This window comes from Felis catus, chromosome C2, assembly GCF_018350175.1.
Source record: "Felis catus isolate Fca126 chromosome C2, F.catus_Fca126_mat1.0, whole genome shotgun sequence".
NCBI classification, from domain to species: Eukaryota; Metazoa; Chordata; class Mammalia; order Carnivora; family Felidae; genus Felis; species Felis catus.
The window spans coordinates 113,358,539-113,381,496 of record NC_058376.1 but is presented as its reverse complement, the minus strand read 5'-3'; the positions used below and the strand labels follow the sequence as shown (position 1 = coordinate 113,381,496).

The following is a 22,958-nucleotide window of genomic DNA, read 5'->3' as shown; positions in this document are numbered from 1 at the left end:
GAGCATAAAGCCAGATGACATCCTATGTTAGAAAGTGATAGCCTATCACGATGATGACAAAGCTCATTTACAGTGCATCACAACATTAGCATTTCTTTAACATTTCCCATATAACTTTGGAAGGTCGGTCGATGAACATGTGACAATATGCCAAGAACAGATAACAGCACAAAGGCTTTCAGAACACAACACAAAGCTCCATTACAAACATGTAATCCTAGTATTGGGAAGCTGATACATTTCTTAATAAAGGAAGAAATTTTAGCAAAAAAAAAAAAAAAAAAAGAAAAAAGCACAATGCCAAATGAGGAGACTAATCAACAAGCAAAAAGTGTTAATACTATGAATGAAAGACTTGGGGACAAGCGTTTAGGTATAATCCACCAAGTAAAATCAGTTATTTGCACAGTATTGTCATGAATCTACACACATTTTAAGGGTATTCAATTATTTTGTATTCCACAATGAAGTCTTCTTAGTTTTGTTATTTTTCATGTTTCATTATGTCCTTTTTTTTTTAATTTTTTTTTAACGTTTATTTATTTTTGAGACAGAGAGAGACAGAGCATGAACGGGGGAGGGGCAGAGAGAGAGGGAGACACAGAATCTGAAACAGGCTCCAGGCTCTGAGCCATCAGCCCAGAGCCTGACGCGGGGCTCAAACTCACAGACCGCGAGATCGTGACCTGAGCTGAAGTCGGACGCTTAACTGACTGAGCCACCCAGGCGCCCCCATTATATCCTTTTTAATGAATGTCCCGCTTTAATTTTTTGTCATTTTTGTCTCTTATGGCAAAATTGCCTAATGGCCAGTTAGTTATGCAGTGAAAATGTGGCAGAAACGTCTATGGCCATGCTGTGTATGGTGAAACTTTCTAGAACCTTCCTTGCCTGCCAGAACTCTATCCTGGATAAAAACCCAATACCACATCGTACCTAAAAAATCAAAACAACTCTAAAGCCATCCCTTCCACGAGGTGCTACTCTAATGCCATTGGGCTGCTAAGTTCAGGCAGTCTTTAGTCCTCATCAGGCATTTGGGGCTAATATTCCGAATTCCTTGGAGACTTCAGGGTCAGGACCGAGGGAGTGGATCACCCTGGCTCAAACCCAGGACTCTGGACATCAGCCCTGGCCAAGCCTCTTCTTCTGATTCTGTAAAGCAGGAGAAATACGCTTCTTCCACGGTGCTGGCACCTAAAAGAACATCTCCAAGGGAGAGACCTGCAACACCAATGGCAGTCCATGGTTCAAGGAAGTGAGTTTGGACCCCAGTTCTATCTAATATGGACCTGTGTCATGACCTTGGGCAAATGGCTGTTTCTTCGTGTGGAAATAGCGATAGCTCCGAGCCCAACGTAGCCGTGAAGTTTCATGTGCCTGCACGTGGTAGGCACCCGCTAAATAAACATTATTCAACGGGGAAAAGAAAGCCGAATATTCGTTTTTGGAAAATATTTATTAAAAAACTAAAGTGAATGTGGCAAAAAAACAACAACAACCACCCAACACATACCTTTAAATAGCAAGCATATGACACTGGTTATAAAGCTTTTCCAACTCTACTGATCTAGTCTTTCCCACCAGCTACAGTCAAGGATGGCCTCTGAGGGAAGCCACGTGTAAACAGGTCATCTGTCCTAGTGATGAGCAAAACCTAATTAGGTGAGAACTATCAATGGCCATACCATTCGCTTTCCTAGGCAATCCACCCCAAACACAAGACAGTGACCAAATCTCAGGAGTGTGCTCATGGGGATCTGCAGTTCTGGTTTTAATTTGGGAGCGGCAGCTCGGGGGTGAGGAGGGAATGAAGCCGTAGAAAGACAAACGGTATCAGTAGAGGGCAGTCGTAAAGCACCTTTAAAATCTGGACCCTTTCCACAATTTAACTCAGTAATTCTCAAACTTTATTGTCGAACAGGATCACTTGACGAGATTGTTAAATGCACAGGCTCCACAAATCTGCATGTTTAAGATGAGTACTACGGGGGGCTCTGTGCATATTGGTTAGCCATCAGCCATCCAGTTTGAGAAAGACTAAAACAATTCCTACTCCCTAAAAACAAGATAAAGGTTAAGGTTAAGGAATCTATCGACAGTCACTGTGCTTTTGTCAACTTGGCGAGACCAATAGAGAGAGTCAGACAGGAAGGAGCCTCTAATTCCTAACGTACTGGCCTACAGGAGCCCTGAGCAACCCGTCAAGTGCTGTTCAGGAAGTAAGTACAATTTCATAAGAAAGTTGATTTCAGATCACAGAACCGACTCCAAATGACTAATAGGCCAACCCCATTCGTTCCTGTTTAGTGAACTTTGTTGGGCCAGTGCCAGATGGGAAGCTGCTGTTCAAACAGAACATGGGGGGTAACTGTGGGTCTTGACTTGTGAAGACACAGTGAATAAAACATCTATAAAAACCTTTATTAACCACAGAGCACTGCGCCCAAATAACCTCGGTGCCTCATGGACAACATGTAGAAATGGTCACGTTGATTCCAAGGTTGCCATTATCTGCAAACAGGTGCGCTATGGCTGTGTCAAAAACAAGGCAGTCGCTGTTCATGATGGCCGCGGCCACCCCGTCGTGGATGGACCGGGGCGTGGCCTCCCAGGTCAGTCTCCGCCGGTTCCCGTTCAACTCCAGTCTGTAGGCAAAGTTCTCGGCTTGCTTGCGGGTGCCAATGAGCAGCACGATGGCGAAGAACTGCTGGTGGCCCTCGTACTTCTCTTGTTTCTCCAGCACCAGCATGAAGTGATGGCCAAAGCACGACTGCATCATCACCCAGTCGACAGCCCCCGGCAGGTTAATGTCTGTGGCTAGAAAGACGATGTCTTCTCCCTGGAGGGTGGTAATGCTTTTGTGGGCGTGCATGAGATGGGACATCACGGCTTCCAAGGACCCCTGCCACTTGCAGGAAGCACCGGGACAAGGGCAGGAGTAGGGACGGTATTCACAGATGTCTTCGTGTTCTGGCTTCTCCGTGTGGTGCAGGGTCAGGGAACAGCCCGTGGTGGCATACTGCAAGGACAGAAAGATTAACACGTTGAGCCATCGCGCCTTCTCAAAACTCCTACTGGTGCAAACCTCTTAAGACGATTCACTCACTTAGGTTTCCCGGGGCTTAAACTGAATTCTTAACTACTTTCGCTTGAGAGGAGTTAATAAGACCACAAGTCTCAGTTCGTATTCATCCTCAGTCTTGCCATACATAAAACTGGGAATGTCCACCACCAGGAAGGGACGGCGGGCCACGTCCTCACTCCCACATTGTTGAAAACGTGAGAACTGAAGTGCTCCTTACTATTAACATCTCAAACGGCATTGCTGAGCCAGCCCTAGGAAACCTGGCCTTCCCCGTATTTTCTGTGAAACCTAAAGAATTTTTGAGAACTTCAAATTGCTTAGGTGTACGGCTGGGCAAGGAACAGGTTACCTCCAGACTAGTTTTCACCCAGAGACAATTATGAAAACAGTTTAATTCCTCTTGGTTGTCCCCTGCCCCTTCTTCCTAGCTCAAGCTGGTGACTGAGAGGCCGGCTGCGGGCCAGCTGCCCCCGCAGTTCCCTGCTCTTGCCTGCGGGAGTGAGCAGTCAGGGCGGAAGGGGGCTGAAGGCCCCCCACATCGCTGGAACTATGACCTCACTCTCCTCACCTTTTACCCATCCCCAGTCCCAAGGGGCTCCACATACACTTTTTGGGTGACGGGAAATCATATCCAAGAGCTACTGTACCAGCTCGGGAACCTGCCGGCCAGGTGGGTTCCAGCCAGTGGAGGTTAAAATGAGGAGGGCCCAGACCACTTCCTCAAGTTCCAGGGCAGGCTCTTGTCCCAGACGAGCTTTCTGATAGTCAGTCTGTCCCTCAAATGCTGCCTTAATAGGGTAGGAACAAAACCTTTTTCTCCCTTGTACTTGGGATGACAGTCCTGATGAATAAACCACACCTATCTTGGGAGAAGACCACATGGCAAAGAACCAGACTTCTCCCAACCCTCCCAAGAATGACACTGTTAACTCCTAGATACCAGATGGGGCACCAGCCCACAGGTAGACACTTCCCCAGAGAGCTGTGCTGGTGTGTTGTAACGAATCAAGGAAACCTGAGTCACCTTTCTGGGTGAAACTAGAAGCCGGCCGCATCCCCCTCAAGCTCGTGGTGGCAGGTACATCGGCTGCGTGACTCCGCTTGGATTCCCCCAGCCCGCTACCGAGACATAAAGACAGTGAAGGTGGGCAGGGCCAGGCCATGTGTCTAAGACGCCGTGCCCATTTGCTAACAAAACAAAGCCCCGTGTCTGTTTGGATGATCACTACACTGCCCAGGGGTAAACCCCTTATAAACCTGAAGTCGGTCAAATCCTAATCTCCGCAGATGAATCTGTCACTAGCAACAAGCAGGCACTGGGGACCTTCTCCACACAGGACCCCTAAACTGGACTCACTGAGAGGAGGGCGAGAAGGCAGTCTCCATTCTTAGGGAGAGGAGTCTCCCCTCATGAGGAAGTGGGTGGCTTAAAGAAAGAAATGCAGCTGGTTTCTCCCCCACACCTAAAGTGGATTATAATAACCTTCAAGAGAACTTGGCAGAAATGTTTTCATTATTTACTTTGCCCATAGGGAATGCTTATTCATCTTTTTAAACCACGGTCTAATTTTAAAAGCCATGGGTATAAAAAAACTTTGTAATCAGAAGGAGAAACAAACTTATTTATCCATATGTATTTCTACTTTGTGTTCTTCACAGTTTAAGGCCCCTAAAAAAACAAAATCCCTACTAACTGTGTTTTAAATCTAGGGTGTGGTTAGGAATACAGAGCCTTCTGGTGTTTTTCTGTGAGTGATGGGTAAGGCATTTCTGCCCAGCTTAAAAACACACATTACCCACAATAAAAATAGCAAGAATTAGTCCAGATTCTCTGGCAGATTCTCTGGCTGAAACAAGTCCCCGATCCTTGGATCTGAAGAAGTTTCGGGATGGGCCATTTATCGCAGCTGCCCACGAATCATTCCAAGAACGAGATGAACTCTGGCAAAGAGTGTAGGGAAGGATACCACCTGTATCCCTGACCCGAAGCCCCAAACCACTCCGTGTTCAGAAACTCACATGTACAACAAATATTTATCGTCTAGCAGTCATTTTAGAACTTTTTCTTGTGTAGCTCAGGTAGGAATTTTTACATTCTGAATTATTTGGTTTGCCTTTCAAACCACTCACTCTTCCTTCAGCCCAATATAGAGAACAAGGAACCTCCCCCAAGCTACACAAATAGAAAAGGCGCTACTTAGCATTCGTGTGGACAACGACCTTACAAAAAAATATCTTGCTACAGCCTCTATTAACTTAAATAAGTATATTTTTAAAGTGTTAGGTGCTTACTCTGCTTTTTCTAAACAGGCTGAACTTTAAAGGCAATCTATTCCTTCTCTTTTCCATCATGGGCGAGGGCGTGTCTTCATGACCACTGGTGCCACTTTTATGACGACTGGATAAGAGATGATCTCTAAAAAGAAAAGATCTAAACTTTAAATATGCGTGCACTCACACGCACACAGACGCATGCGCTCTTCTGCTACACTGCATACTTGTTGCGGCATTGTTCTGGAATAGGGGGCTCGCATCCGGGGATCAGAGGGAGGGTTCAGAGTCTGAATTCCCTGACGCTGTAGGCTCTGTCGGTGCCTCTGAGCAGCAAACCCAAATTGTACCGGCCCCTCGCTTGTGTCTTCCTGACCAGCTCCGAGGGTTCCTAAGGGCTGCCAACCTCTGTCCTGGAGCACACAGAGGGAATCCGCTGCAGATCCCGCCCTCCTGGGGTTTCCGGTCGAGAGGGGCCATGCCATGCAACAACAAATAACTCAAGACTATCAGAAGTACAGACGACTATGCAAACAAAGATTGGTGGGGCGGGGGGGGGGGTGGTGACAGTCGATTTCAAAGTGGGGATAGGCTGAGGAGGAGATTGGGAAGGCTTCACTGTAGGCAAAGTGGACTATGGCTGGAACAGCTCCAACCGGTTCTAGCATTGGGGGAGCGGAGCAAACAGTGGGGATAAAACCTAAATGAGAAGGCGGGTCCAGATACCCTCGGGGACTTTACTGGCAATTTAGTTTGTTTTCTGGGTTCCTGTACAGTAGCACTCCAGGTTTCCCCCGCTATCTGAACGTACAGTGTTTCTACAAAACCCTTTGTGAGGCAAAATGGCATAAAGCAAAGAAGCAATTGCCATTAACTTAGATGAAAAACTTTTCCAGCATTCCTAGTGCCAAGAAATAACCTCTCTTGGGCTTCTCTGATACCTTCGGACACATCTTGATAACAGATGCACAAAACCAATTGAGATAAAGCACAGATGCTCACAGATGCAGTTCAAAGCTATGGAGTCCTGATGCTGAGTGTAGGTCCCAGGGAAGAAGCTAGGTGAGGCCACTCCTGCTGCTCAGGATGTGCACTGCCCAAGAAATGCTGAACGCTATTTTCCCTTTCCACCTTCTTTCGTAGATGTGAAAATCCTCTTCGGATTTCTTTTGGTTAGCAAAAACAGGTCTTTTGTAAAAGCAAAATGATGTCAAATGGACTTTGAAAAAGTAGAGGATACCTGTACTGACATTTTAGACCAGATCATCCTTCATGGTGGGGGCTGTGCTGTGCACTGTAGGATGTTTAGCAGCATCCCTGGCCTCTACCTACTCGATGCCAGTAGCAATCCTCCCCCATTGTGACACCCAGGAATGTCACAGGCATGGCCAAATGTCTGGGGAAGGGCAAAATGGCCTGGGGTTGATTCTGATGAATGACAAAACCTAGCTGGGCAGCCACAATGCCAGTTGTGAGAAGGGGCCCACACCAGTAAGCAGGTCAGGCTGGTCATTCCCCACCCAACGGGCACTACCCAGGACAGCTCGGGAACGCCAGCTGCCAGTGACGAGACACACAAGGAGAGCCTGGTGGTTTGCAGATCCTGGAGGTAGGCCAGGGTGCTAGTTCTACCCGTTCTACAGACTGACTGACTCATCACGGCCACATGGCCATTTCTGACCACACTCGGGGCACAGCCCTGCATTCCCGTGCTCCTCCTCGAGTGCTCTTTCAAGGTAGGGGATGTAATTCTGGAGTCAAAGAATCAACGTTCTCAGTAAAAGAAACAAAGAACTTACATCTGCCTTAACCTCCAGTCCCCAACCCGCCCCCCACCCCCAAACCCAGGGTCCGCAGACACACTGCCTCTGGCAGCAGGCAGGTCCTAATACTAACTTCTTCCTTGGATTGCAAGGAGAAAAAACAGCCCTTCATGACAACGCTTCTCCCTAAGGAATGAAGAGCAGAGCAGCACGTCACAAATAAGTAACCAGTGAGGAGGCCCTCCCATCTCCTCTGGTACCTGGCAAGAAAGTCCTGAGGTTTCACTTCTCACACCCTGGCTGGGGCTTGCCCCACCCAACAGTAAGGATCCAGAGGACGCCAGCTTTCCTTGAGATCCCCGGTTCTTGTTGCACGCTCTCCTTCCTGAGACAGAGCGCCGGGGCTGCCTGTGTGTCCTGGGGACACGTCCACACCTATAAACGAGATTTCTCCACGGGGCCACAGCTGCTCACGGTCCCCCCAGGGGGTGGGGTGAGGTGAAGTGGGAATTCCCTTTAAGCAAACCTCTTTTGGGAGCCAGGGCGCAGGGATACACCCGCACACGGAAGCCCCAAGCTAAAGCAGAGTGTAGGGAGGGGGAAGATGAGCCGGCAGAATGAGAATCAAATGCTGACATAACGTTTCCGACTGCTCTTCAGAAACTTTTCAGGTTGCGGCGGCTCAAAAGTCTTGTGCAAACGTGTTCTGCCGTGAGAGGCGACGTGTGACCTGGTGCCTCATTTTTAAGTCTTTGCAGAAAGCAGGAAATAGTGCCATTTTTTTCCCCTGGGCATGGGGTTTGAAGGGTGTATTTAAGTTGGAATTTAGGTAGGGTTTTTCCTTTTCTGGCAGAGGAACCCATTCACACGCAAATCTGACGAGATACGCCAGAAAACAAACACTAGACACCTGTTATTTACCTAATAAACGCAGTCACATTGTATTTGTTTATGGAATGAGCACATAAACAGAATAACCCTGCTTAGCCAGAGTGCTAGTCAAGGTCATGGATCCTGTGACTGGTTTAGAACAGGTTACTTAATCTATTTCATTAAACGTGAGTCCCTGCAATTCAAGAACAATTTCCTGAGCTCCAACAAGTTACTAGAATGGAGGCACCCTGAGCTCCGGCAGAAGCATGTCCCTGCTCAGGGACTGTGGGGTCACCGCCCCGCCCCCGCCCACTTACACCTCCTAGGAAACTGAAGTTTATTAGCAAACCATCTGCCGGCGCCTCAAAGGAGAGTGTCTCAGGAAAAACAAAGCACAATCAATATTTTGTTGTTGATGCTCATAAACGTTTGAATTAAATCCAAGAAACGACCTCGTCGTCTTAGAGTAAGCAGAAGCAAAGTACGCTCTTCTGTCCATCTACTAAACTGTTAAGGATCACAAAATGCACACAGACGGCTAAATGCAACGTAGGACCCCAGACCGGGAAACGAGCACTGCCACAAAGAGCATTACTGGGGCCGCAACTGAAGTTTGAATATGAACCGTGGGTTAGACAATAGTATCTACTGCAGGTCACATTTCTTGATTTTGATAACGGGACCATAATTATATAAGAAGCCCTCCTTGGTTTTAGGAGAAACAGTGCAGTATTTGGGGGAAAGGGGCAAGATGTCTGCAAATTATATTAAAATGGCTAAATAACTTTATGTATGAAGAAAGAACACACAAAATGAAAACGCAAATGGGGCAAAAAGGAAACAACTGCTGAGTCTGGATAAAGGGCATATGGGACTATTTTTGTACTATTATTACAACCGTTGTGGAAATTTGAAATCATATAAAAATAAAAACGTGTTACAGAATTCAGGGACTGAGTTAGCATATTTATCCTCCATGGGGCAGAGATTCTTTCTGCAGGGTTGGTTGAATGAATTAAATTTTATCATACTAGGGTGTTGTTTGGTTTTTTTTTTTTTTTTTTCAAAGAATATATACTTTTAACTGCATACCTACCGGTAAAAGCAACTAAGTTACTTAATTTTTCTTTTTTATTTACTAGAAGCTCTCGGGAGTCATTTTAGTGAACCAATAAATGTTTACAATGAAGACATCAGTTGTTATAATAACCAACACTTCTCTGCCCTCTCTGCCCCTCATGGAAGACAAAGCTTTCTCCATTGCTCCTCTGATCCTTTAAAAGTTGTTGGCCCTGGACTACAGTCTCATTGTTATCCTAACTAGCCACTGCAGGTTCATTATCTACCACGCTTAGTGGTCCAAGGGAAATTCCTCTACTTGATTCCAGACATGTCAGAAAGAGGCTCCAGGACGAAGCTACCCATGCCCCCTTTTTCTTACACAGGTAAACCTCTTTTACTCCCGGGGAGGTGAAGTCACACATGGAATCTGGGTTATACCAGTTCAGGTGGAAGGATGATCTCTTGGCGGTATAACTTACTATGTATGATCAGCAGATAATTAGGGGACTATTGGTAGAGGTCTTTCTCTTCTTGACATTCTTTCCCCCCGCCCCTCAACATTCTTAAGACTTGTTTGAATGAAAGGGGTGCCTGGGTGGCTCAGTTGGTTAAGCTCCCGGCTTGGGCTCAGGTCATGATCTCTTGGTTCGTGGGTTCAAGCCTGGCATCGGGCTCTGTGCTGACAGTTCAGAGCCTGTAGCCTGCTTTGGATTCTGTGTCTCCCTCTCTCTCTCTGCCTCTCCCCCACTCATGCTCTGTCTGTCTCTCTCAAAAATAAACATTTAAAAAAAATCAAAAAAGAATTAAAAAAAAAAAACTTGTTTGAATGGCAGTTGTAGTTAAACCTCATATAGAACCAGAGCATGGTGAAATTACATTTTAACTGGCAGTTAAACTTAGATTTCACCACTTTTTCTTAATGTTTATTTTGAGAGAGAGAGAAAGTGCAAGCAGGGTAGGGGCGGAGAGAGAGGGAGAGAGAGAGTCCCAGGGAGGCTTCACACCATCAGTGCAGAACCCAATGCAGAGCTCAATCTCAGGCATCGTGAGATCAGGTCCTGAGCCAAAATCAAGACCCTGATGCTCAACCAACTGAGTTGTGCAGGTGGCCCCAGATTTTACCACTTAAAAAAAACTTTAAGAGACACAAACAGAGTGCAAGCAGGGGAGGGGCAGAGAAAGAGGAAGACACAGAATCCCAAGCAGGCACCAGGCTCTGAGCTGTCAGCACAGACCCTGACGTGGGGCTCGAACTCACGAACCACGAGATAATGACCTAAGCCGAACTCATATGCTTAACTGACTGAGTCACCCAGATGCCCCAATTTTACCACTTTCTAAAAGGACTTCTAGCAAGTCGAACTAGCTCCTTCATGACTAAAAGTCTGTTACTCTGCCCTCAAAATATCAGTGGATGATCACAGGTTATTTTCTAGTTAATTTATGGGTCTATTTATTTTGTTCATTGATTTACTGATTTGCCTACTTCCTGCCCACCTGACATTTGTTGGTAAATGAATAGACATTAGGTTTATCTGCAGATGATTGTTCTCCACCGTATTAATTTTATTTTAATTAAAAGTCTTACTATGGAACTAAGAATTTAAAAAAATCAATATATCTTGAGATCAAGAAGGAAAAATGTCTTTATTAGACTTCAGTCACTATGGGTTATTTTTCATAAAGGCATTTCACATATTTTATTTACATAAACTATTCGGGGTGGGGGTGTTTGAAGCTTTTCTGAAATCGTACATAGATGGGGAAACGATACGGTTGTCATTCGAGCGGCTCTATATCCCTCTTGTTTAAAATGAGTTTATTGGGGTGCCTGCGTGGCTCAGTTAAGCGTCCAACTTTGGCTCAGGTCACGATCTCACAGTCGTTGAGTTCGAGCCCTGCGTTGGGCTCTGTGCTGAAAGCTCAGAGCCTGGAGCCTGCTTGGGATTCTGTGTCTCTGCCCCTCTCCCTCTCCTTCTCTCTCCCCCCTGCCTCTCAAAAATAAATAAGCATTAAAAAAAAAAAGGGGGGGGGGTTACAACCACCAGTTAGAGTTCAGTTACCTTGCGTTCCGTGTAGCACAAATTGAGTCTACCATGTCACCTCTGCGTGGGTCTACAAAACCGTCAACCACTCATCTGCGGACTCTCATTAAGGTTAGACTTGGGCAACAGGAGAAAGTGAACTCTCTTCTTGTGCCTCAGTCACGATGCTCAACCTGCATCTGTCTAGCCACCATCCTCTAAGAACCTTAGTGGATCTGCACTAACCCAGAGGGCGGATTCCTTACCTCCACTGTGAGGCAGCGCAAAGAAAGAATCCTCAGCCAAAGGTTCCGTTACGGTTCCATGGATACTGATTATTATGAGAAGACGGTATCACTCAGGGCCAGCACCGTCAAACGGTGGCAAGACTAAGAAAACACGGACATCTAACTTCATGAGCTTTCTGCTGGAGAAGGCAATGCTAATTAAAGTCGTGGGCTCTGGGGCACCTGAGTGGCTCAGTCGGTTAAGCGGCCGACTTCGGCTCAGGTCATGATCTCGCGGTCCGTGAGTTCGAGCCCCGCGTCGGGCTCTGTGCTGACAGCTCAGAGCCTGGAGCCTGTTTCAGATTCTGTGTCTTCCTCTCTCTCTGGCCCTCCCCCGTTCATGCTCTGTCTCTCTCTGTCTCAAAAATAAATAAACATTAAAATAATAATAATAATAATAATAAAAAAATAAAGTTGTGGGCTCAAGAGTTCCTCTGTTTGCCTGAGAGAACACTGACAAACCCCACGGTGCAGACGGCTTTTTTACGACAGGTGTCCTGGGGGCAGACTGGGGCGATGTTAGCCCAGTCATCTGAGAACATCCTGCCGTTGGGGAGGGGAGCGCATCTGGCCGTACAAAGCCTCCTTGGGCTGGCAGGGGGTTATTTTTAATCTCAGAAACTTTAAACAAAAGTTGACGTTTGACCAAACACGCTTCTCATCTGACCACGGCCAGACCAGAGTCAGCAGGCAACGACACAGTCTCCCGGAGAAGCAGTTTTGTGAGGTGCCTTCAGAGCGTGGGTTCAAGCAAACAAAAGCACCTCAGGGTCAGAGCCGGAATTAAAGGCTTTCTGCCACCCTACCAGTGCCTCGCCCGCTCTTTGTCACTATGCCCTTACCCCTCCAAGCCAGGCTCCCACCTGCATAATCACACTAACCGCTCCGACCCGCCCCCAACAGGGCTGCATCCCTCTGCAGTCTTTATTTCTCAACTAAAGGAATCGCATTCACCGGAAGACTTAAGTGGTAGGGCTGCCCGATCTAGCAACTAAAAACACAAGATGCCCAGGATGTCCCAGGCGACATTTGGGTTATACTTGCACCAAAAGAAAATTACCTGAAATTGCACCAAATATGGTTGATCTGAAATTCAAATTTAAGTGGGCACCTTGTAGTTTACCTGGCAACCTTAATAAGAGGGCCCTCCTGATACCGGGGTCATCCCGCCAGAAGCCATTATGTGAATTTGGAACGGGAGGGGGGATCGTTGTTCCTCAGGGAGGGGCGAAGCGGATAATGGGAAAGGCAGGAGGCTGAGGGGGAAAAGACACTGTGTGTGTAATTACAAGGCCCGTCCTGGAGTTTCTGTTCCCTGAACTTACAAACTGTAGGACTTTGGGCAAATCTCTTAGGCAGGATACTAACTGTGTCCTGTTTCCTTTACAAAGTGATGAGGAGAGATAACATGAGATAATATGCCTCGTTCAGACAAGGTAAACAACACTCTGTACAAGCAGCTCTGCTGGCCTCCCTACGTAACCCCATCAGGACCTTCCATCCCTTCCTTCTTTGTGGGTAGATAGCTGCTTATCCTATATAATGCGGCTCTGTCCCCCAACACTGCTGAGAGGTCTCCAGACTCCTCTGCTCCTGCTGCTTGAGGAGGGCTCTGCGGGCACATCTGTCTCCTCTGTTAGACTCGTAGCTTCAGAAGGAGGGGGTTGCGGGGGAGGCAAGGACTCGCTGGTCAGATGGTTTGTGGGAAGGAGAGGCTGCAGGAGATTCCCAGGTACGGGGAGATATGAAAGTTAGTCGGTAATCAGAAAGAGCCAGCTCTGGCCCAAGGTTCCATCAGGGAGAAAAAGCAGGCAGTAGTGTTTAAAAAAAACAAAACAAAACAAAAAGCCAAAAGGATAACACCCATTGTAGGTGATGCTGGAAAGAAATGGACACTCAATTGTGAAGGATTCCAAGTGAGAAAGCAGTTTGGCTCTGCTATCAAAAGCTTTTTGATTTCTACACATACCCTTTGGCCCTACCATCCAACTTCTAGGAAGTTACCGTTAGGAAATGATTACTTTCCTATGCACAAGAACTGCTCTAGCAGTACTTAAAAAAAATTTTTTTAACCGTAAAAAACAGAATGATTTAAATGACCGCAAATGGGAGCTTGCTTAAACATCTCTGGTACTATCAGAATACTATGCAGCCATTAAACATGAACTTAAAGACTATTTACCAATGTTGAAAAGCAGTCGCGATGTGTCAGATGAAAAAATATGTTATGACATTGTGTGTGGTTTATCTTACCTGCTTTTCTTTGAGTGAAAGACCCCACTGATGTCGATGTAAGTTTGTAAGGGCAAATGCAAAAATGGTACAGTGGTTATTTCTAGGTGGGAGGATTACAAGAGATTTTAACTGCATATATATATTATATATAAATATATATTTTAACTATATATTATATTTTGAGAGAGAGTGCAAGTGGGGGAGGGGCAGAGAGTGAGGGAGAGAGGGAAACTTAAGCCCGTTCCATGCCCAGGTCAGAGCCTAATGTGGGGATCGAACTCACAACCTTGAGATTATGACCTGAGCTGAAATCAAGGCAGATTCTTAACTGACTGAGCCACCCAGGTGCCCCTAATTTTATATTTTTATATGTTCTACATTTTAAAATAATGATCATAACTTTTAAAAACATACTTTATAATGTGTAAAATAAAATATACATGTTAAAAAACATAGCCTAATCTAACCAGGCTTTCTCCTCTAAAAGCATTATAGAAATGAAAAACACTAAGCCTTGTCACTGAAAAACCGATGCCGGGGCCAGAGTAACTCAGCTGGATGAAAACCTACATGATAAGGAGGAGGGAAGAGAAACTCAGTAGGAGAGTATGTGGGAGAAAAGAGGTTCTTTTTTTTTCTTTTTAAAGTTTATGCCTGGACTTGACCTCACACACTGACCATTTGTTTTCTGCTAGCTTCTAACCATGCTGTGGTTCTTCAGTGCTGGGGCTGTGCTAGGCGCTTTGCATGAATTATTACCATGTTTGATGCTCACAACAACCCAGTGTGCACCCTATTTTACCAAGGGGCTGCTGAGGTTTGGAGAAGTCACCAAACCCCTCATGTGGGGATGCAGCAGGGATCTGGACTAGGAGGTTCGAGAAGGGCCTCCCTCAAGACTACTAGCAGAGGGGCGCCTGGGTGGCCCAGTCGGTTAAGCGTCGGACTTCAGCTCAGGTCATGATCTCACAGCTCATGAGTTCGAGCCCCACGTCGGACTCTGCTGACAGCTCGGAGCCTGGAGCCTGCTTCGGATTCTGTGCCTCCCTCTCTCTCTCTCTGCCCCTTCTCCACTCGCACTGTCTCTGTTTCTCAAAACTAAATTAAAAAAAAAAAAACAAAAAAAAAAACAACTACTAGAGGAGAAGGCAGCCTGGGGATAGGAGTAACCCAAAGATACTACTTTTGTCCATTCGAAGTTTTAAAATAGGGCCCAGGCCCACACATTTAACACAGGTATATCTTTCATCCGTCTAGTGTCTGTGGCTAAACACTGGGAAGGGGTAATCTTTTATCTCACAGACACCATATAGTCTAAAAATCACTACAGAAAACCTTTACCCAACTGGAGATGAGACCAACAGTTTCCCAATGTTTAAGAAAAGCTAATGGAGCTAGATGAGGACCTGGGTTAAAAGTGATGAAATTCTGCTAGAGAATTTTCACTATCTCTAGTAAGCCTTAGAAAGCACATTCTCAGGTTTAACATAAAGATATATTTAATCAGGAAAACTTTTTAGCTTTCTTATTTTCCTCTTCAGGATGTGCAGAGCAGAGTCATATTCTGATGCCCCATGTATGATCCCACCCTGCACAACTTGCCAGTAATACACCATGTATTGCACCGGGCGTTCGCTTTAGCAAATGTGTACCTACTGTGTGTCCCTTTCAAGGAGTTAGGACCTTATGAGTTTGCGTGAAAAATGCCATCGTTCACAAATTTTGTCTGCACGAGTCTGGCTCTTACATTTTATAAGGTCTTACTGTAGTCATATGCATACGGTATTTTGTAGGAGCTTCAAAAAAAGGGATCTAACACAGAACAGGAGGATCTAATCCAATCTCAGGTTAGGCATTTTACAGACCAGACCTGCCGTACCTTTCAGTTCTCCTCCCTTCTGGTTGTCCCAAATGTCAACTTTAAGTCACAGTGATTTACTCCTAGTTCTAGAAGGTGGTGACCTGTGAAAAATGCCTGCCAACTATGTGTAGAATCAGCATAAACTTTAGGGCTCCTACCCAGCATTCTAGTGCTTCAGTTCTTTTTTTTTTTTCTTCCTTTTTTAATTTTTTAAATTTTTAAATTTTTAGTTTATTTATTTAACATGAAATTTATTGTCAAACTGGTTTCCATACAACACCCAGTGCTCATCCCAACAGGTGCCCTCCTCAATACCCATCACCCACCCTCCCCTCCCTCCCACCCCCCATCAACCCTCAGTTTGTTCTCAGTTTTTAGGTCTCTTATGTTTTGGCTCCCTCCTTCTCTAACCTTTTTTTTTTTTCTTCCCCTCCCCCATGGTCTTCTGTTAAGTTTCTCAGGATCCACATAAGAGTGAAACCATATGGTATCTGTTTTCTCTGTACGACTTATTTCACTTAGCACAACACTCTCCAGTTCCATCCACGTTGCTACAAAGGGCCATATTTCATTCTTTCTCTTTGCCAAGTAGTATTCCACTGTATATATAAACCACAACTTCTTTATCCATTATCCATTATCAGTTGGTGGACATTTAGGCTCTTTCCAGAATTTGGCTATTGTTGAAAGTGCTGCTATAAACATTGGGGTACAAGTGCCCCTATGTATGAGAGAGAGCAAGAGACAGAGAGTGGGGAAGGGGCAGAGAGAGAGAGAGACACAGAATCCAAAGCAGGCTCCAGGCTCTGAGCTGTCAGCACAGAGCCCAACGCGGGACTCGAACTCACAGACCGTGAGATCATGACCTGAGCTGAAGTCAGACGCTTAACTGACTGAGCCACCCAGGCGCCCCTCTAATGCTTCTGTTCTTAATTTTACACTCAAAAATTCTGTCAATTTGGTTCCTGAAAATCTGGAGCCTCACCGTAGATGTACGTGGACTCTGGTGCTTGCCTGCACACGCTTTCAAGAGTAAACCTAGCCAACTTCAGTCAGTAGTGAAGACCACACGGGAAATAGCCAAAGTAAATGGTCTTTGTCTTAGAGGAGTTTTCACGATGAAGAAAAGACCTTTGAAATGGTTTTGGCAAAGTGGCTTATCCTCTCAGACTTCTGGGCAACTGATCATCCATCACCCAGCAACCGCCTTGATCCCACCCACCTTCCATTTGATCTGGTGAAGCAAAAGACTTAGCAATTCTAGTCACATCTCAGAGCAACCTACCAGCTTGGTGTTATCTCCATTCTTGTTAACTGATGAACAGACAAGCTCAGGGAAGTATGTGACTGGACCAAGGTCATACAAAGCCAGGATGAGAACCCAGTTCTGTCTTTTGCCTAGTACTCTTTTCCCTAGATTGTGAAATTTTAGGGGAAAAAAAAATTTCCCTAATGGTATAATGATTTAATAATGGTAAAATGATTTAGTCCAACTCTTTCTCTTAAAGACACTCAGGTCCAAAGACCTAAACTGACCTGTTCAAAGTCAAATGTCTAGTCACTGGGACAACAGTTCAGGCTCCCCAGGGGGCCAGGATAGACTATTCTCTTGGCAAAACATAGATGAAAATAAGCTATAAAACCACCTACAGTTGGGACCGCTCAGAATTCCAAAGTTCATGGAGAGTAAGAGTTAAAGGCAAACTTCCAGGCTCAGCGAATGCTTTCTAAAAGAGAACCAGACCAGAGGTTGCAAGCTGGCAGCTGGAATTTGGTCTGCAGACAGGGGTGGTTTGGCTTGCACGTTCTGGCCTTCAATATGAATTTGGCCAATGTTAAAAAAAAAAAAAAATTGAGATACTTCACATTTAAAAAAAAAATGCAGATTTCTGGCTTTTCTTGAAAAAAAAATCCAAAGGTCTGGCAGGCTGCATCCACACTCTCACCCCTGCCGATCAGCCAGGGCTGAGCAGAAAGTGTCTCGACTGCTCCCTGAGGTCTCCTGAACCCTTGGCCACGGGTCAGACACCTCTCTCCCTCACTTCACCTGTCCCCGCTGCCTTGTAGGTTTGTCCACACTGAGGGGCTTTTAACTTTCTATTTTCAGAAACAAAAGCAACACTGTCACAACCCAACTGCAAGGGAAGACTTGTCTGACTGAGGCTTTCCAGTTCAGTGATTATCTGGAGACACGCTGTTAGAAACTTTTAGAGAAAACAAAGAAAAAAATGGAGAGAAAATGCTTCAGAGTGTAAGTGGGCTGGAGTGGTTTAGCATTCCCCACCTTTGTGGAGAGAAATACTTGGCTGATATTCAGATAACACACTGTTGAGTGGGGGTACAAATGTGTCAACCTTCACTTCTCCCCCTACACCCACGCTCCACTGAGAGCTGGTGGGTTTGAGATATGGGAAGAGGATGTCAAAACTTCTCAGGCATAGAGCAAGCCATAGAATGGACTAAAAATAGCACAAGTGCAAGAGAGCCCTACTTTGACAGAGATCCTTTTCTTAAAAGGAGACCTGAGCTAATAATGCATGTGGTTCCCTCTGTCAAAGGTGCTGGCAACACTTTAGCCTTTAATTAAGTGGCCCCATACCTATGTAAGGAAGCTATTTGGCAACAAATCCATTTGTGAGCCAACTGAAGCATGAGCAGTTCAGAGCTGTGATGAAATACCCCCAAATGTTAGATCTGTGGGCTATTTCCCCCTGACTTGCCCATCCCACATGTTCTACAAAATTCCTACCAGTGAATTCCATAGTGAACATGTATGTTGTCTCTTTGGGATGTTCCCATCAGAGGCCCATCTGGTAAACTTATCCGATCAGATGGTTTTGTTTGTTCCTGGTGGGTGCCAACCTTAAGTTATAGTCTGGGGCCTTGGAATAAAAGGCAAAAATCCCTACGTAGCACAAAGGATGTGTGCCTTTGGGATGCAGGTTCATGAACAGGCCTACTGATCTTGACAAGTCACTTAACCCTAACCTCTCTATACACATTTGTTTCTTTACCTGAAAAAAAGAAAGGCAAACTAATAAATGATGACCCTTGAAAGATAGCTGGGACACAGGCACCCAATAACCATTCCACATAGCCTTCCTTCTTGTCATGGTATTCTAGAAGCTACAGGTCCTTGGAAGTCAAGCAGTTCAATTCCTTTATTTACAGATGAGGAAATCAAGGCCCCAAGAGGTGGTCTCTCAGGCAAACAATGGCAGCGCCCAGCTACACTTGAGACCTGGGCTCTGGTATATCATCCAACATTGTTTTTCTCACATGAGCCAGCCCATAAGAGAAGTTCTGAGAGCAGGTAGGGGCAGTGACAAGGCAGTCCCTATGATTTCCAGGAGTAAGCGCAAGCCAAGGGCTCGCTACACAGACCTATCTTGCTGAAGTCTGACATAGGTCTGATCACTCCCTATTGCTCTCAACCCTCAACTGGCCTATCTTTGGTGCTTGCTATATAATATCCAAGTTTGGTTTATCTAAACTAATTGGCTGAGCTGTCCTGTCAATAGTTTGCATTACTGGTCAAAGTTGAGGCATGCATTCTCCAGCTTTATGAATCTCTCACACAAGAGTGACTCCAAGATCACTTTCTAAACTTGGTGCCTGGTCTGTAGGGGAATGGTTGACCCTGTTTAGTTTCAGCTTGCAACGTGATGGCTTTCCTTAAATGCATTAAATAGAATAGGGACTTGGAAAACCACTGACATGTCTAGAAACACTGAGTACCCCTGATTCCCAAGAGAACTGTTCTTCAAGAAGGGCTTCACTAGCATATTACACATTAGGAACAAAAAACATGCTTCAATAGGAACCAGAATCCTAGGTCCTGAAAGTGAAACTTCACACTTTATGTAGCATAACTGCTTCCTTCCCTTCTTCTTGGGAGCAACACAATGCTCTTATGAGGTTGCTTTTTAAAAATAAGTTATGGAATACTGACTGAAACCAAATGTCCCTCTGTGAACTGTAATTCACCTAAAGCCATTTCTTCTGTAAGCCACTGACCGTTTGGGACAAAGCGAAGAGCTGAAAAGGTAGCTCCTCCGAAATCCTATGGGACACCCCGTGCAGTCCCCACGATATATCTCAAACATCAAATACCCACTCTTATGTCAACTATCACCAAATCTTTTCTTGACCACAAGGCTTCCATCTTCTTCATCACCCTAAAAAAATTATAGAAACATCCAAACTTCATGAGAAACAACTACTGGGCTGGATGAATTAGTCAACATTATATGAGAGGTGGCTGAAAGCAGAGTAATTTATTAAGGTTAACTGAAAACCCATAGCCCAAACACGGATTCAAACCTGTATTTGAATATGCTATTTTAAACTTGATTTGTGGCAGGGCACAGACCAAATTAAATCACTCATTTTACTGACTTGAGTCCCAAGCTTCAATTCTCTGGTGGATTATTTTTAATTTAAAAATAAGCTCTTGCCCTATAAAAATAAGCAGCACCAAGGAGAAATGCAAGACAGCTTAGATGGCCCAAGAGGCAGAACAGTTACTTTAAAAAAAAAAAAAAGACTATTAATGACATGATTTCCATTTCTAAGTTTAGAAAACGAACTTTATGGTCCAGCTCTAGATGATCATGAGGTACTATAGACAGGTATGTCTCAGAAACTGCTCCTGAAGATTTTTAATTACTAGATGTAAGTAAACATATGTCCACACAACGAAAAACTAGGCAGCCATTTAAAATACAATGAGGTAGAGCTAGGTTTCAGACATAGAAAAAATACGTATAATAATACGACTTTACAACAGCAATTTGCACAAGTTATTTCTGGAGAAGAATTTATGTCTGTGTGTTTAGGAAGCTTCTTGACACACGCTGACATCCAGGATTCTATATTCAGCTGTGAAAGTGTAAACGTGGCTACACAAATCCATACAGATACACAGTAAGCCTAACAATGGTGGGAAAGGGGGTGAGAGGTCTTGGTCTTTCATGTGACTTTTCTTCAGTGGTTTGCATTTTTTTTGCAAGAGCATTGCTAACTTTTTAAACTAAATAAATAAAGTCATGGGCTTGGGAGAACTGTAACAGCTCCTATGTGCCCTTCTTGGTAAATTCCTGATCAACTCTTGTTTTCACCCCACTTAGTACAAACACACATCTCCCTAGTCCTTGGAAGGCTAGGAGAGGGAAAGGCGTGGTTCGCAGGGTTTTCGTGTTGCTGGAGGAAAACAGGCTGTAGGCGCCCTTTTTTTAGCTACACTCCCGAGGGCTCCCACGTGTCAGGCGTGCGCAGAGGGCAGGCGCGGGGTGCAGGGGGAATCCAGTACCGATCCTTACAAGCGGAGCGCTGGTAAAGGGTGCGTTTAGCTCGCTTATTTCTTCCCTCCCCAACACCCACCCCCCCCCCCCCGCCCGCCAGCTTCCTGGTCCAAGTTTTACTTGTCCAGTCTAACCCTACCGAGCACACCAAGCACAGAGTCTACAGAGTTCGCAGGCACCTGGAGGGGAGAGCTGTGATGCGTTCTAAAAAACGATCGCGTGCCAATTATTCCGGGGTCAGCACTCGGGCAACTGTCAGCTCAGAGTTACTCCCAAAGTGGACAGGTGGGCGTGGGGGAGGGTGGACAAGTGTAAACATTTCTTTTTTTAAAAGAGAGACGCCACCTGCCTCTCAGCTCATACGAGTGGGCTGGAGGACACAGGAGTTCTGGGAGGTCGCCAGGCGGAGGTGCGCGGGTGGCACCTGGGCTTACCTTGCAGGGAAACAGGACTGCCGAGGCCACCTTCTCCATAGCCAGGTTCCTGATGCTGGGCGTCAGGGCGCCCCTGCACGTCGGGCAGCAGCTCAACTTCTGGCGGCATTGGTTACACACCAGGTGCCCGGCCTGGCACTGCAGGATGGGGGGCAGGACATAGTCAAAGCAGACCGGGCACTCGAAGAGCGAGGTCAGCTCGTGGTGCTGCGGGGACACCGGGCCAGCCCCGCCACCGCCGCCGGGGCCCGAGATCACCGCCGCCGCGGCGGGCACCGCGGACGAGCCGGGGCCCGCAGCCGAGATGGTGGCGGCGGCCGGGGGCGCAGCCGGGGACGGAGCGTGCTGAGGCTGCGGCGGCGGCTGCTTGCTGCAGGGTTTGTTAGCGCTGGGGCCGGTGGAGGACGGGCGGCTCATCGCGCTCCGAACCAACCATGGAACTGCGGGCGCCTGCCTGCCGCGGGGCCGCCGGGGTCAAGGCGGTGCGCGCCCCGCGGGCGGCAGGCTCCGAGGCAACGCCACCGCGCCCAGCCCGGAACCGAGCAGCAGAAACGGCCGGCTCCTGCAGGAGAGGGACTGGACTGCGCCGACGATCTCCGCGGCCCCCGGCGTTCCAAACAGTCTTCCGCGCCCCCAGACTCCTCCTCCCGGCGGCGTCGCGGGCCGCGAACCCGAGCGGTGCGCAGAACCCCGGCCCACCAGCTTCTGGAGCGGCAGCTGACGCAAGCCCCGGGGGCGCGCGCGGACGTGACGCCTGGACACGTGTGCGGCCGCTCAGGCGCGCGGGGACTGGCAGAGCCACCCTGCGCTGGGGCGCCGGCTCCGCCCGAGTCCAGCTGGCAGCACGGGGGGCCGCCTAGCGAGGGCCTCTCCTGCCCAGGCTGCGGGCCGGCCCGCGCCAGTGAGCATGCCCGGCTCGCCGCGGCCGCGCGGGGTCTGCCTTCCGGGTTGGGGAGGGGGCCGCCCTTTGGCAAGGCGTCGCTGAAGTCCTGTGGCCACACCCCGGGGAGCCACGCCGGCGCTTCCCGGGCGCAAACCAGAACGACAACTTCAGGCGGGCGGGGGCTAGGGTGGTGGGCGGGGCGGGACGCGCGCCCCTGCCCAGGTCGGAAAAAACCGAGAGGTTTCTCTTTCCCCGGGTTGAGTCACCCGCGCGAGAGGGGAGGCGGGTGGCGCCGGCGGGCGGGCCGAGTCTGGAACGCTGGGTCAGCTTTGGGCGGGAGTAGGGCAGGGGGCTCCGGCTGGGTCTGCAACGGGCCCAGGACTTGGTGCTGGGCTGTTAAAGGTGGGTTTGGACCACTCCTTAGTCCTGCGTCCCAGGGTGGGAAGGAGGTAAGCTCTATTAATTTACCAGCGGACCTGGCGACGTTGAATTGAGAGCCACTGACTTGCATAGCAGGCCAGGGATGGAGATCATGGACTGCGTTGGGGAAAAGGAGAGTTCAAGATCACTGGAAGTGCCAGAAATGTGGGTTGGGTCTTGAGGCCTCAGGAAGACTAGGTGACCCTCCAGAACAACGCGGTGCATCCTCATCTTTGAAATCCCCCGGAAGTCCAACGCAAGTTGTAGGCGCTGACTCCGCACACCCCGCGAAGCCCTAGAGAGGTGATGATACTCCAGAGTGAACCACATGTTAATTTAATGTATGCTGTATGCGCCGCGTGGAATTGCTGTTCTGCATAATATGAGCCACTAACGCTGAAGCTGGGGAAAGGTGCTACCGAAATGGGAATCGGATGATTCTTTGTAGGAGAGA

General features: G+C 47.2%; 1 protein-coding gene across 1 annotated transcript; it reads right to left on the bottom strand.

Moving 5' to 3' along the window:
* Positions 1 to 1,440: 1,440 nt before the first annotated feature.
* On the bottom strand, positions 1,441 to 21,896 carry SIAH2 (siah E3 ubiquitin protein ligase 2). The gene is made up of 2 exons (XM_019811114.3): positions 21,202 to 21,896; positions 1,441 to 3,022 (listed from the first exon to the last, which is right to left on the bottom strand). Exons 1-2 carry the CDS (start codon positions 21,616 to 21,618, stop codon positions 2,465 to 2,467), a joined length of 975 nt encoding a protein of 324 aa, XP_019666673.2. The 5' UTR covers positions 21,619 to 21,896; the 3' UTR covers positions 1,441 to 2,464.
* Positions 21,897 to 22,958: the final 1,062 nt, after the last annotated feature.